Source organism: Tupaia chinensis, unplaced genomic scaffold, assembly GCF_000334495.1.
Source record: "Tupaia chinensis unplaced genomic scaffold, TupChi_1.0 Scaffold143755_1, whole genome shotgun sequence".
NCBI lineage: Eukaryota > Metazoa > Chordata > Mammalia > Scandentia > Tupaiidae > Tupaia > Tupaia belangeri.
The window spans coordinates 156,712-173,034 of record NW_006203604.1 but is presented as its reverse complement, the minus strand read 5'-3'; the positions used below and the strand labels follow the sequence as shown (position 1 = coordinate 173,034).

The following is a 16,323-nucleotide window of genomic DNA, read 5'->3' as shown; positions in this document are numbered from 1 at the left end:
GCGCAGGGCCCCTACAGGAAAAATCCCCCCCCCCCCCCAAAAAAAAAAAAAAATGCCCCAGAAACCCAAACCCAAGAAAAAGATCTCAGTTTACCTTTGTTCCTATGACTACCTGCCTATCACCAGGTACGAAGAATGAACAAAGAGCATATTCACAGGTCATCGTGCGAATACATTGCAGTGTAGACCTACAAGAGAGAAGAAATGGAGAATTCTCTGAAGACATATTGCTTCCCCATCTTAGAAGTCAGTGTGTACGTTTCAACACACACGCTCGGTCACACAGACAGGCCAACATGAGAGAAGACAAGTCTTAGCAGACTTTGGCTCAGATCCAATTAATAGTTGAGAGAAAAAATAGTAAATGGCATCGAATTTTGGTTTTCTCTATAAGGGCCTCCTAATTCCAAAAAAGAGCCATTATACAAAAGCACGATAGAAACAGTATCTCTTGGGATCTTCAGAGTCCAATCTGCCGCTACCAAAAAGCAAGTGAGCACAACGCTTCTAAGTCGAATCAGCACCTCGTTACACAACTCTAAGAAGTTCACTTGATAGGTCTATGACATTCATCCCGTCAACAAATACGTACCAACTGCTTTACTTCACTCAACAAACATTTACTGAATGCCTACCACATGAGAGGTATTGTCTAGGTGTGGAGACCTAACAGCAGGTAAAATACAGGGATCTCATTCTCAGGACTTCCACTTTTAGTCAGAGTGAGATGGAACTATTGAAAGTGACCTAACTTCTGTCCTAAAAAGATTACTCTGGCTGCTGTCTTGAGAACAGACTATGGAGGGGCAAGCAAGGAGGACGGCAGATGAGTCAGGAGCTATTCCAATACCCAGATTGAGAGATGATGCTGTGGTGAACGGGAGTGGTGGCTGTGCAGGTGGTGAGATGTGGCTAGAGTCAGGGTAAGTATTAAAGGTAGAGCTGATAGAATTTGTCAATGGATTGGAAAGAAATGGAATACAAGAATCAAGAATAGTGACAAGGTTTTGGGCTGTAACCGCTGGTAGAAAGTAATTATTTACTAAGATGTGAAAAGTCTGTACGAATAGCAAGTGGGAAGATTTTTGGAGAAATGAAGAGCTTAAGTTTAGTCTGGACACAAAAAAGTTTCAGATGCCTAATTAGATACCAGAGTGGTGAGGCAGAGTATTCAGATATGAGTCTGATGTTAAGGGGAGAAGCTAAAGCTAGATATAGATTTATGTGTTTAGAGAGCTACATGACTAGAGATCACATGAAGTGAGTTTAGATGGAGAAAAGGTCCAAGGACCCTACCCTGAAGTATTCTTTAGCATACAGAAGGCAGAAAGAGAAGAAAGATCCAGGAAGGACTAAGTAAAAACAGCCAACAAGGAAAAGGAAAATAATAAAAGTCAATGAAAGTGTCCCAAAGAGGAGAAAGCTATCAATTCAAGGAGAAAGCATCAAACAAAGCCACAGGTCACTGGATGAACAGCATGATCACCGAAGAAATGACAAATGCTTCGGCGGAATAGTGGGAACAAAAGCCTAATGTGATACAGGGAAGACAGAATGGAGAAAAGGAATCCAAGAATGGGACAGTAACTGGAGAGTAATGCAGGGCTGAGGGAGGGTTTATTTCTTTTAGATGGAAGATATACAGCACATGTGCATGCTGATGGGAATGATCACGTGGAGGAGGACAAAGAGGGAACTGTTAGAAGGAGAGAGCAGAAAGAAGCTCAAATACAAGTGTGTGCAGCTGTGCTTAGGAGCATCAACTTAATAAGGAAAAATGATTACATAGAGATGCAACTGAACTGGCAGACATAATGTGAGCACATGAATGTTCTTCTAGATGCTTCCATCTTTTTAGTGAACTAGGAAGAAGAGTCACCATCTTAGAGGTGTTGAAGAGGTTTGAGTTTAAGGAGAGAGGAGATGTGGAAGTCACCTAGGAAAGTAAAAGAGTAATGAAAAATGACTAAAATTTCTGGGCAGCACAAAGGTTCTACTTGTATTTGAGGAGTAGAATAGGCAGTATCGGCTTTGCGTTTTTCTCTAGTCAAGTATAATTACAAACTCCAAGCCTGGGATCAGCTTGTGTTTTTATTCAAATCAAATTTAAAAAGACAACTTTTTCTGCTTTAGGCCCCAAAGGCCTCCAGCCAAATTGCACTGAAGACACATTTTGAGGGAATTGGATGTGAAGGCATATAGTTAATAACTCCTTATCAAGAGTAGCAAAAATTAATTCAAAGAAAAGAAAATATTGTATATAGCAGTAGAAAACATCGTTTCACGCACCTGTTCCATATTTTAATGGAATCAGCGGCCGCTGAAAGGACGGCGATATTATCTGAGCTGAACGACAGAGTCCGCACATCACTGCGATGGCCGCCCAAGGTGATTCTGCTTGTCCTGACAGGCTGGGGAGCAGGCGAGGATGGGTTCAGTGAATATAATTCCACCAGGTTGTTTTGCAGCAGGAACACAGCCTTTAACTCTCCTTGAGGTGAATGAATCAAGTCAAAGGATCTATATGGAAAAATAATAATAAATGCTCTAGCTACCACCTTAGCTCACAAGCTTAACTTTCCTCAGGGAAATGCTTTGCAATATTCTCAGTCTATATAAAGTTCTAACAGCTATGAAGAATTTCACAAACAAGATGGCTCTGAGTACTGAGCAGTAGTCAAGTATAGGTTTTTTGTAGGTGTGCGGTGGATGTTTTAAAAACCCAGGCTCAGATCATGGTTCTTACATACATCTTGCATATATATATACTTATAAGTGACTTAAAATCTTTTCTGATCATGGAATATAAATAAAATTTACAAACTGGCAGCAGGCAGGGGCAGTACATGAATTGTAAAAGGTTATTATAATAACCCAAATACAAGAGAAGTGGGCCCATGGTGAGGATAGTGGAAACAGAATGTGACTCATCTGTCTCATAATCACCATTTCCAAATGCATGGTTATAAAGACTGCTTGCAAAGAGCACAAAGAAGCCCCTGATACGATGTAGCTTACTATTTCTACAACTCCAGACACTATACTTTTTACTCACTTGATTTTGGCAGAAGTTTTTATATTAGCCACCCGCTGGATTTCATCTTGAAGAGTCATTTCAACACTGATTTCGAGGCCTTCCTCCTCTACTTTGCAAGAATCTAATCTATAGCAGGGAAAAAATAGATTCATACTATCACTTTTCTATTCTATATAGAAGCACCCTTGTTCTTACTTGAGTTTAAAATCTGGCCCCGCAACCAACAGGCTATATGATTCTGAGAAAGTCACTTAACTACACAGGATTAACATGAAAATTAAACAATGTAGCATATGTGTTAATACTGGATTGTTGGAAAAGTCATAACCTTTTTTTTTTTTTTTGAGAGATTTTCACTGTAGGGCGCGTGCGCTCGCCAGACAGACAGAGAGAGACATAGAGACAGAAAGCGAGAAATCACCCCCCAGGGGGGATGGTCACGCCGCAATCCCTTCTCCTCCATTCTCCTCTCGGGATCTTGGGCACGCACGCATACGCGCCCGGCGTGAGTTTTAAGCCACCGGGTCCGGGACACGAACCGCGGTCGACTACGTGGGAGTCCAGCGACATAGCCATTACGCTAACTGCTGGTTCCCATAACCATTTTTGTTTTTCTATGCAAAAATGTGTAGTGACTTTTCTAAAGACCCAGTATTTTGTGAACCAGTCAGAAATACGAAGTGCTATTTCATGTAATGGGTACCCTCAAGAAATAAAATTCTGAATGCAACAGTTCATAAATCTCCTGGAATAAGTCTTAGTCATTTAAACTATACCAAAGAAATGTTCCCAGTACATTTTTCTAACTTCAAGACAAAAAAAAAGAAAATTAACCTGCACTTTTTCATTCAACCATGGTAAAAAGAATATGTCTCAAAAGATGTGCCAAATCAGATGATTTTCTTTCTCTTTGAGACTTGATAAATTTTAACCATTAAAGGATGAATTTCTATGGTTATAGTGGCCTATGGCAAGGTCATTCTGCTCCTAAATTTCAATGGTACAGCTTCCTAACTGTGCCCGAGGTTGGCATCATGCATCCAGCTTCCTTCCTTATGGGATATCCCCTGAGAGACAGTTAGCCTGAGAGGTGAACAGTTCAGAGCCATTTTAACAAATCTGTACAGTCTTTCCATTCTGTGTGGGTCTGGGTCCAAACGCAGCAACGTGTTAGTTATGATGATGAGCAGAAATTCACAGGTTAGACTAGTGGTACCCCACAAGTGCTCTAGCTTTTCACAGTAATTAGTAATAGAGTAAATGAAAACACACCTTGCTTTCTTTCTAGCTTTCTTCATCTTTTTATCCATTTTCTTCTGAATTTCTTCTTTTGAAAGAATACAAAACACTTCTAGCACAGAATCAGTTCCCTAGAAAGGCAAAAGGCTGATATAAGTCCAGAAAAGACGATTTGTAATTTAGCTTATTCTCATTAAGCACTAAATAACATTTTTCTTCCCTTACTAGTATTACTGTAGATAGCAGGTTTACTGTCTCTCCTGTAAAGTGGGAATACCACTTCCTATTCACACATTACTCTGAGGAATAAATACGAAGTTAATTGTTACACACACACACACCACAAGAAAAGGGGGTCCATGGTGAAACTAGGAGAAGCAGAACTGAACACATCTGTCTCATAATCACCATTGGACTTTTTGGTGTATTCAAGGTATCTATGAACATTTACCCTCTAAATACATGGTTATACAGACAGCCTGCAAAAAGCATGAAGAAGCCAATAATACTTTGGAGCTTACTATTTCTTTTATAACTCCAGATACTATGTTTTTGCTCATTTGATTTTGGTACAAGTTTTTATATTAGCCACCCTCTGGATATTTGTGCCACAGAGTATGTGCATTCACCAGAGAGAGACTGAGGGACAGAAAAAGGGAGAGAAAGCACCCCTCATGGGGAAAGGTCATGCTACAATCCCTTCTCTTCCAGCTCTCGTTCCTTTTGGGATATTGGGCATATGCACACATATGGCTGGTGAGTTTTTACTTTTTTGGAGAGGTTTTTGCTATAGGGTATGTGCGCTCGCCAGAAAGACAGAGAGAGATAGAGAGACAGAAAGTGAGAAATCACCCCCTGGGGGGATGGCCATGCCACAATTCCTTTTCCTCCATTCTCTTGGGATCTTGGGCATGCACACACACACACCCTGCATGTGTTTAAGCCACCGGGTCTGGGACACGAACCGCAGTTGACTACGTGTGAGTCCAGAGACCATTACACCAACTGCTGGTCCCCCCCCCTTTTTTAAATACTCATTCACTGTATATTACAGCATACAAAATGGCCAAATCAAAGATACTACCATACTATTATCAACAGATAATTTTCCATTTTGTATGTTTCTTAACTGTTTTCTTTCTTTTTTCCCCCCTCACCCTCTGCCCTTCCCCACCCTCTGCCCTTCCCCACCCTCCTCCCACACTGCCTCTGGTGTCCACAGTTGCTCTCCATGCCTTCATATTGTCCAATATTTCAGTTTCTGCCATAGAGTGCAGACATTCAGTATATAATAATGGGGGTGTGTTTCTCAAGCTGCTGGATCCAGGACTTGAACCACTTGGTCAGCCATATGGGATTCAGCTGCCTTAACCACCAAGCCACAGACCCAGTCTGAAGTTAAATTCTTTAAATTGCTTAGAAAAGCCAGCATTTAATAAACAGTTGTTAAATAGTAAAAATAACAATAGCAATGATTTTTGTTGTTATGCTAATAGAATTTAGAGATTATAGGTTCACATGTACCATATGATGAATTATAAACATGACCAAAGAAAATTTCACCTCAACACTGAATATACATGAATGAGCATAAGAAAGGAACAGCTCTGTCCTTGCTATTTTCTAAGCCTGGTACTCACATGGCAAGCAAGAATCCTGCCTGTCTTGTCAACTGCAAGGTTCACAACTCTGTCCCTTCCTTCCCGCATTATAGAACCAGCTTTTCTGCACGAAAGGATGCGCTATAGAAGAAACAAAAGAACACAAAGTTTAAATGTAAGTCCTGCTGAGGCCCTGAAAAGATATATTAAACAAATTGAAAAATCTGCAATTCTCACTTTTCCTACTACTGAACTCAATTAAAGAAACAAAAATGAATTACATCCTCAGGAGCTTCATCCATTTCAAGGGTGCCATCCTCAAGTACATCCTGTATTCCAGGAACAGATGCTTTGCTTTTCTTAGGCTCTGGTTCTTCCGGGTCTTCAATCTGTTTTAAAAGATGGGAAGACAAAAGCTGAAATAGTGAGCTCCAGGAGGTGACCCTTGAGTCTAATGATTGAGAAATTATTCCTATGGCCACTAACAGCTTCCAAAGAGTGATCTCTATGATCAAACTTCTGCAATGGCAGGACAAGTATCACAATATATCAGAAGATGATTATATCACAAGAGAATAAAACATAATTCATGATACTATTCTCTAATAATTTCCCATGCTGTAAGGACTACTGCTTAGTAATAAGAGTAACAAAATAATAACCCATTCTTTATTAACTTCAAACTTTCTCTGTTCTTAGGTAAAAAGGTCTACCATACTCTAGAGGGAAAGATTCAAATTGGCATTAGGAACTGCAAAGGCACTGCAAGATGGGATACATTTTTCTCTAATATAGACTCCATCAAATTGGCTACTGGCTATGTCATTGCATAACTAACTCTGGCTAAACCTAAGCTCCATAACCTTTTGTCTATATGAATTCTTTGCACATTAGAGGAAAACGTAACAGATTTTCTCAGAATACACATGTTTAAAAACACACATAAACTGCATAAATTTTTGTTAGAGGATAAATGTTCACAGATACCCTGAATACACACACCAAAAAGTCCAGGAATATCAGACAAAAAATGCCATAAATTTGGGTAACTACTGAGTCTCAGCAGTGACACAATGATCTGTGATTCTAAGGCCATATGAAAACGTCCCTCGCTCACACCCCGAGTCTCCCTGTATGTATTGGGGTGTGCATGCACCAGTGAGCTCAGCCAGCTGAGGGATCGTGACATGAAGACCCTGTTGGGGGTGTGTGCTACAAACTAAAACACTGGCACTACCAAAAGCTATAAGCTTTGATATCCTCCTCCTGAGCTCAAATGAGGGTAATGAGCATATAATGAAGAAAAAATTTTGTTTGGAAATTGTATGAATAGGATAGAATTCCTTCTAGTACTGTGTGAAGTACTTCATAATTACATCTGATTGCACATTCAATGAGCCTATATAAATACTAAGATAATAGCATTGCTGTGAAGTGATTACCTCTTGTAGATAGGCTATGTCCCAAGCCCTCAGTTCACTGTCCGACGCCCCAGTGATGAGTCGTTTTTCTTCCGACACCAGAACCAACCCCCATACCTACAAGTAGAAAAAGATGATTCAATATGATTTCTTAGAGATTCCAAGTTCCATAACATAAAATTCAAAAGTCTTAAGTTAACTGTAGTGAAATCTCTTTGACATTTCAAAGTCTAAGAAAAGGCAAAATTTTAAAAATCTTTTCAAAATGCACTAAGAAAAAATGGGCTGTGTTGCCACATTTTTCTTGCTAATTCAATACTAGGAGTTACTAACTTCTTATTTAAATTTAGATAATGGCTGTTTAACATAAATACTAACTAGAATCCACTCAAATGGGATTTTCGGTTTTGTATTTATTTGTTTTCATCAGTCTCATAAATAAGACATTAATACCCCATTAATATCTATTGCATAATTTTCAATCTCAAATATCCAAAAATTAAGTAATGAAAATAACAAGATTCTACAAATAGTCAAAGAAATTCATCTGCGTTTCCTCCTCATTAACACTGGGTAATATGGTAGTATGGTTTCAAAAGCCTGTGACTAACAAAGCACTGAGGAAGATGCAAGGACGTATAAAATATTTCCTGAGCTGAACTGAACCGATCTATGTTCAGTTAACTATTATAGCAGCTACAGTTTGCCGTTTACATGTCACTGGGCCAGGGACTATACACACAGAATCATTAAACCTCCTATAATCATAAAAATGGACTATTTAAAAATATGACACTCATGAATTACCAATTACCCAAAGCTAATTTCTACTGAATGCCGGAGCAGCTGTAAGTACTCCAATGGCTGGCATTGCTTCCTTCAAGCCAACTGTCTCTCAACAGCATATGATTACTGTGAGCTAAAAACTAGTCATGAAAGAGCCAGAGAAGAAAGCCATCTTCTCCTTTCTGCTTTGCCCTTCTTTCTCTGGGCTCATGACCCTACATGTACCTCAGTTCGGTGGCCAACCATTGTTTTGAAGCAGTGCTGGGTATCAAGGTCCCACCATTTCACCATAGTATCTTTCCCACTAAAAGAAGAAATGAGAAAAACATTTATTTCAGGAGGATCATTATACTAACAGGGAGATCAAGAACTCATTTGTTGCTTTAAAACGATTATACACAGCTAATGTCTAAAGCTCTGATTATACCTGACCTTTATGTGGAAAAGCAAACTAACTCTCCAAATCATTTCTCTTTTGTAGTAAATAAAATGTTTCACCTATGACCACAAAAATTACTTGAATTAAGAGTACTAAAGAACATAGAACTCAATCCATCATACCTTCTATCCAGTTTCCATCATCACTGTACCAACATGTCCAGTCTTTTATGTAGTGAAAATGCTTGCTCTAGGGAGTCTCTAAGTCTTGTCTCCTATCCCTTTTCTATATACAAACTTGATGTCCTACTACCTGGATTACCTTCATAGCTTCCAATCTGCTCTTTTTGCCCATTGCTGTTCTCTAATCCCATCTAATACCCCACTGTCAGATAATCTCAATGATTAAAATTTTCATTAGCTCAGTGTTCTCTATAAAATTAAAAAAGGCTGTTCAACACCATTCTCAAAACTTCCCAATAATTTAATTAATGCCCTAATATAATCCCTCCCTGCCAATGGGCTCTACTCTTCCCACCTCTTCATTATTAATCCTCTAAAGTAGAAAAAAGGCAAATGAAAAAAATCCCATTACAGTCAATCTCATATAATCTCATTTTACAGTGTTATTTTTTTTCCTTACTACCCCTAAACTGTTATACCACAGAATTAGAACCACAGAATTCACAGAACCTGTGTTACCTGAACGACACACACTAATGAACCCATAGCCTATCCCAATGGAACACATTCACTACTTGGTACTGCATTTAGTGCATCACTTTTACTCTCTGAATTTTTACTATGGTTCCTCTAATTATTGCCTGGCAAGCTTTAGGATCCCAGTCTTTCCTAGGTGGTCATTTCTTAGGAACAGTAACTATTAAATTAGGTTAAGCCATATGAAATTATTATTAATACTTGATCATGTTTGGCCTACATGAATGGAAAATGCAAACGATTTAACCTACTAGCTGTTCTGAAGGCCTATGGAGTACTTCTCTCCTGAAAGAAGAACTAAATCAAATACCTGGTATCCACATCCATCTACTACTGCTCCATATTTTGCTTTCCTGACTTTCTAGTAATTCAGAAGGCAGACAAAGCTTTTTCCATAAAAGGTATATCCAAAGGTAAAGGTGCTTGGAAAAGCTGGTATCAGAGATAAGAATGACAAATCAGAAGAGAGAATGTGAAGTGCCGTAGGTAACTCTAGATAGCTCAATGATATTATTTGGGAGTGTTAAGAAAGAGAGAAAACAGGACAAAGGAAGCTAGTGCAGAACTACAGTACAGAAAAACAAATAAGGAATGATGCAAACTCCCTCTTTGAAATCCCCTCCAATAAATTCAAACCATTCCTTCTTTACCTAGTCACTAGCAGATTCTTTTCTCGTAGAAATAGTGCTTGTGTGATGGCATCCTTGTGCCCCTTTAGACGGTAGAGACCACTTTCATTGATCACATCCCACACAATAACATCTGTGTCCTACAGGGATCAAGTAATACAAAATAAAAACAATTTATGTTACTACATAAGGCCTAACCTGATAACACAATTAGATTTAACTGTTGTAAAGGCAATACATAGTCCTTGTAGAAAATTTGAACAATGTTCAGAAAATACAAAGAAATAAACACTGACCTTTATCCCACCAGGAGAGAACAATCACCAGATACCTTTTAAATTGTGCTAATCTTTATGTATGAGGCCTCCAAAATGTTTGTGGAAAACACATATTATAAAAATTATGCTTGGATTTCAGAACACTTTTTGCACCAAACTAAACCTACACTTTAATTCCATGTTCCTCAACTTTTTTTTTTTTGGAGAGATTTTCGCTATAGGGCGCATGCGCTCGCCAGACAGACAGAGAGAGACATTAGAGACAGAAAGTCTCTAATCCATCCCCCACAGGGGATGGTCACGCCACAATCCCTTCTCCTCCATTCTCCTCTCGGGATCTTGGGCATGCACGCACACACGCCCAGCGTGAGTTTTAAGCCACCAGGTCCGGGATGCGAACCGCAGTCGACTACGTGGGAGTCCAGCGACATAACCATTACGCTAACTGCTGGTTCCCCATGTTCCACAACTTTTTGAAGTTCTCTCACATATATTCAAGTTGTTACTTCCCATTTAGAAAATTGAGGGTTTTTTTAAAGAAATTTTTGTCATAACAAAAAGTCATGTTAGAAAATGTAATGTGCGGGGAACAGCAGTTAGCGTAATGGTTATGTCGCTGGACTCCCACGTAGTCGACTGCGGTTCGCATCCCGGACCTGGTGGCTTAAAACTCACGCTGGGCGTGTGTGCGTGCATGCCCAAGATCCCGAGAGGAAAATGGAAGAGAAGGGATTGCAGCGTGGCCATCCCCCCTCGGGGGGTGATTTCTCGCTTTCTGTCTCTCTGTCTCTCTCTGTCTTTCTGGCGAGCACATGCACCCTATAGCAAAAACTTCTCCAAAAAAAAAAAAAGAAAGAGAAAAAGAAAAAGAAAAATATAATGTGCACATACATTCACTAGAGAGACAGAAAGTAAGATGGCCACACTGCAATCCCTTCTCCTCTATTCTCCTGTCTTGATTTTGGGCATGCACACACATGCACCCAACATGAGTTTCAAGTCTGTGGCTCCAAGACTTAAACCATGACCAGCTATATGGGAGTTCGACAATGTAACCCCTAAGCCATCTGCTGGTCCCGAGATCATTCTATTCAGACCAATTTATAACCCCTCCCTTTTCTTGTTTATTATATTTCTTTTTCCCATGTTATTACAGAGTGTTCTCAATTTTTTTTTTCTAAGAGGTTTTTGCCCTAGGGCGCATGAGATCACCAGAGAGAGACAGTGATAGAGTAAAAGTGAGAAATTACCCCCCGGAGGGATGGCCACACAGCAATCTGTTCTCCTCCATTCTCCTGCTGGGATCGTGGGTACGCACCTGCCTGTGTGCACACACGAGCCTGGCATGATTTTCAAGCCACCGGGTCCAGGACTAGAACCACAGGCTGTCATGCAGGAGTCCAGCAATGTAACCACTATGTCATCTGCTAGTCCAAGTATTCTCATTTTTAACACTAATATAATAAACAATTCTAAGCATATACTATAATCTATTCTTAAAATTTTCTAGTTTAGGGACCAGCAGATGGCATAATGGTGATATTGCTGGACTCCCATGTAGTCGACAGTGGTTTGAGTCTCAGACCCGGCAGCTTTAACTCATGCTGGGCACGTGTGCGTGCGAGCCCAAAATCCCAGGAGGAGAATGAGGAAAAGGGACTGCATCATGGCCATCCCCCCTGAGGACAATATCTCACTTTCTGTCACTCTGTCTCTCCAATGAGCATATGTACCCTATAGCAAAAAATCTCTCTATTAAAAAAAAAATTATATTTTAGACACTTAGGTAATTTCTAATTCTTTGGCATTATAAATACACATAAAACCAAATTCTTGTACATACATCTTTGTATATATTCTGATTAGAATACAAACTAAAATGGGAAATTCTTGGGTTAAAAGGCATGTTTGTTTTTAAAGTTTTTGATTCACACCATCAAAATTATCCCCAGGTTAAATCAATTTATTTGAACCGTCAGGGATATGTATGAGAAAGCCAGTTTTCCCATCTGCTCATTTCTGGGTATTTCTAGTTTTCTCGAAAATCACTGCCAATTTGTTATGTGAAAAATTCTTAGTTTCAATATTTATTTTAATTTGCATTTCTGAATATTAAATGTTACAGGCATTTATCTGCTATTATACCTCTCTTGAGCTGTCAATTCTTTCTTTTTTTACCCTAGAGAGATTTTTGCTATAAGGCGCGTGTGCTCGCCAGACAGAGAGAGACAGAGAGACAGAAAGCGAGAAATCACCCCCCAGAGGGGGTGGCCACGCTGCAATCCCTTCCCCTCCATTCTCCTCTTGGGATCTTGGGCACGCATGCACACACACCCGCCGTGAGTTTAAGCCACGGGGTCCGGGACTCGAACCACGGTTGACTACGTGGGCGTCCAGCGACATAGCCATTACGCTAACTGCTGGTCCCTTGAACTGTCAATTCTTATCATCTTTCTTTAGTTATCATCTTTTACTTGATTGTTAAGCTATTAACAATAAATAATATTGATCGTTTCTTTTTATTTTATATTTTTGGGGAGATCTGTTTTATATTAAACAAATATAAAATAGTTTCTTTTTATCAGCCTTTTACTTATTTTTAATATACAAATACATTAAAACATTTAGATGTTCAAATCTATCAATCATTTTCTTCATAATTTTTTCTTTGCTAGCACACCTGAAGTCCTTCCCATCTTTATATCTATCAAATACACACTTTCCAGTTTACTTAAAATGCTACTTTCTAATATTTAAGTCTTTAATCTGTAGCTTGTTTTAGTATACCATACCAGATAAAGCTTAAAAATTTCCCCCAAATAGAATTTATCTAAGTGCAGTTACATAAATAATCCATTACTTTTCTACTTACCAAAAATGCCATTTTTAAAATATAGTAATTAGTGGACCAGCCAGCAGCATAGTGTTTAAAGTGGCTGGATCCCACATGGCTGACTGTATGGTTCAAGTTCCATACCCTGCAGCTTAAAAAAATCCCAAATCCCAAGAGAATAGAGAAGGGATTCCAGTGTGGCCATCTCTCCTAGGGGAGTGATTTCTCATTTGGTCTCTTTCTGGTAAGCATGCGTGCCCTATAGCAAACTAATATATATGCACATGTACAATTAATATATACCTATATTAATTAGGTACATCAAAGTAAATTTGTTTGTGAGATTTCTATTTGGTTGCAGTAATCTGATTCTCTTGCATTGGCACCATATCAATATAACACTTTTTGGGGTCAGCAGGTGGTGTGGTGGTTAAGGGCGCTGGACTCCCATGTGGCCAACCATGGTTCAAGTCCCGGACCTGGCCGCTTGCTTTCTCACTTTCCCTCTCTCTCACTCTGTCCCTCTTTGGTCAAATTAAAAATAAATAAATATAAAATAAAGTTCAATAAAATAATTTTTAAAAAATAACACTTTTTAATTGTAATTCTAGAGTGCATTTTAGTATCTAAAATCCCCCTTTTATTTTTTCTTCTTTCCCAAAATTTTGATGCTTCTAATTCATTTGTTCTCCATTCATGTCTTTAATTCATTTGGTTAAGTTCTAAACAACAAATACCTTTGGAATATTTACTAATATGGCTTTAGTTATATACATTGATTAGAAAACCCAATTATATTTTTCATACTGTCTTCCCATTCAAGAACATGAATTATGTCTGTATAAGTCTTCTATTACATTCTTCAGTACAGTTTCATACTATTTTTGTCTATTAATTAGCAGTTTATTATGAATGGAATCTTTTACATTATATTTTCTAACAGATGACTTCTTTTTTTTTTTTTGGAGAGGTTTTCGCTAGAGGGCGCGTGCGCTCGCCAGACAGACAGAGACATAGAGACAGAAAGCGAGAAATCACCCCCCAGGGGAGATGGTCACGCCGCAATCCCTTCTCCTCCATTCTCCTCTCGGGATCTTGGGCACGCACGCACACGCGCCCGGCGTGAGATTTAAGCCACCGGGTCCGGGACACAAACCGCGGTCGACTACGTGGGAGTCCAGCGACATAGCCATTACGCTAACTGCTGGTTCCCTAACAGATGACTTTTGAGATATGTGAAAGTTATGGATGTTACAGAACTCATTGATGAATAATTGTTTCTTCTTTTCCAGTCTTTGTTTTCCTTGTCTTACTGTTTTAGGTAGCACTTCCACAATGATGTTCTATAATAGTTATCAGGGGAAACCTCATCTTGCTCCTACATTTAATAGCCTCTTATCACGGAATATGACAAGAAACAAAATGATCCTGCCAATTCACATCCATCCTCCTCACTCTGTTTCTAGCATCTATGTTATTTTGTACATTATCTAACAATTCCTGGAAACAACCTACTTCAGCATTAGCCTCATATTCCTTTAATGTACCAAAGTCTGGGCACATGAATCAAAGCCTCACCTTAGACCCAGATGCCAGTCTGCCTCCTAGCTGATCATACTTCAAGGTAGTGACAGCTGCTTTGTGTCCATTAAAGGTCACATTTCCCTCCCCACTCAGGAGACTGAAGATTCGGATAGACCCATTCTCATAACCAACAGCTAAGTGTAGCCCATCTGGAGAGGGACACAAGCAAGTGACTTCTTGCTTAAGCCCCTGAAGGATGAGAATCTGAAATGACAAGAATCAAAAAAGAGAAAAGTGTGCAAATATCAGGCACAGTAATACAGAGCACCAATAACCCCAAATCATTATTATAAATAATAATGAAACTCTATGATCTATCTCAAATAAATAATGAAACCCCACAGACTATCTCAAGTTCTTAAATTTTTTTAAATTTTATTTTATTATTTCTTATTTACATTTAATTATGGTATACAATATGGTTTTTCAAAGCATGTATATAATGTGTGATAATCAACATTTTCAACAGAAAACATTATATTATTGTGTCTGTTAAATGTTTTTTTCCCTAAGCCCCCCCCCAATCCATCTTACTGAAGCTCTTTAATATAAAATTTTATTCGTATCAAGCAACAAAGTTTTCAAGAAGGGGTGCAATTATTTTCTCAAAGCTCCACATCAAAAATTCCCCAGACAATGGAATAAATTACTAAGTCTTTATCGGAGGCCAGTGCTTTTCAACAAACTATTATAAACCCATTCTTGCTTGAACTAAGCCACATTTTAAGAGAAACCAATCTGCACGGCAACAGTGCAGTATAATGGTTTTATCCTCAAGGGATTCTTACCAGCCACAACTACCAAAGTAGCAAGCATTTAGGAGTTACACAGTGAGTGGACAAAATCAAAATGCCTGTATTTGGTTTGGTAGAAGTGGTAGGCTTAGGGAATTCAGAATCAAGCAAATTATCAAACCCTACTCTAACAACTATTGGGCTTTATCTGTGTAAGTACAAAAAAGATTCTGTCAGCACGGAAGAGCAATACTCTTTTAAATGCATAGTATTTATAAGGGAATGGTGACTACAAGTAAAAGAATTCAAGAAATATAATTACTAAAGTAGAAAAAAATCAATAAGCAATAAGTTATAAATATTACTACAGACATCTAGTAAGTAAGCTATTTAATTGTGGTTATCGGATTTATTGATGAACACAACAGACCCAAAGAAAAGATTTCTCTCTTAAGGACACACACATAAATCCATGAGTGATAAATAAATCAGAGCTCTCCATCCTCAAATAAATCAACATAGTTGATGTATGGCTCACCTTTTCTCCTTTCCTTAAGTCCCAGATGAAAACATGTTCACAGGCTGGTACTGCTACATAGCGTCCCTTCTCTCCACGAAGTGTCACGAAGACAATATTTCCTTTTTGGCTGCCAATCAGGCCAAAGACTGCACTTGCAACGTAGCGTAGGTACTGCTTGGTGAGCCCCATGTTATGGTGCTTGAAACCACAAGGGAGGCAATCTGCATATAACAAAGAAGACTCAGTTCTGGGGGTACCTTTTCTGCTGGGCTAGTGAACACAAATCATCATGTGGTTAAAAGCATTGAATTTGTGGATTCTTAACCTTTACTTACTCTGAATAAATCATTAAACTAAAATACCAGGACATCTTCATTTTTATATTCACAGTTGACTCAACAGGTAACCCCCCACTCCTCTACTTTCAAATTGGTCAGATTATCGTGCCCACTTCATAAATGTCTGACATTATAGCATCAATGCAGCTAAAGAATTCACTTTCTGCCCATTTAACCACCAGCAGAGTTTTTAAACTAAAATTGGCAGCCTGAGGCTAAACATTT

General features: G+C 38.8%; 1 protein-coding gene across 2 annotated transcripts in view; it reads right to left on the bottom strand.

Moving 5' to 3' along the window:
* WDR3 (WD repeat domain 3) overlaps nucleotides 1–16,323 on the bottom strand; it is a 39,107-nt gene that overhangs the window by 18,331 nt on the left and 4,453 nt on the right. For both annotated transcript variants that reach the window (XR_003547263.1, XM_006164887.3), the window contains exons 2-12: nucleotides 15,779–15,981; nucleotides 14,501–14,710; nucleotides 9,833–9,951; nucleotides 8,310–8,388; nucleotides 7,320–7,415; nucleotides 6,159–6,266; nucleotides 5,917–6,018; nucleotides 4,310–4,407; nucleotides 3,056–3,163; nucleotides 2,290–2,520; nucleotides 95–188 (exon numbers count right to left, since the gene is read on the bottom strand). Coding sequence is in view for 1 of the 2 variants with exons in the window: in XM_006164887.3 (XP_006164949.1) it covers nucleotides 95–188; nucleotides 2,290–2,520; nucleotides 3,056–3,163; nucleotides 4,310–4,407; nucleotides 5,917–6,018; nucleotides 6,159–6,266; nucleotides 7,320–7,415; nucleotides 8,310–8,388; nucleotides 9,833–9,951; nucleotides 14,501–14,710; nucleotides 15,779–15,949 (1,416 nt within the window). In the remaining variant the exon portion in view is untranslated. The remainder of the gene's footprint in view (nucleotides 1–94; nucleotides 189–2,289; nucleotides 2,521–3,055; nucleotides 3,164–4,309; nucleotides 4,408–5,916; nucleotides 6,019–6,158; nucleotides 6,267–7,319; nucleotides 7,416–8,309; nucleotides 8,389–9,832; nucleotides 9,952–14,500; nucleotides 14,711–15,778; nucleotides 15,982–16,323) is intronic.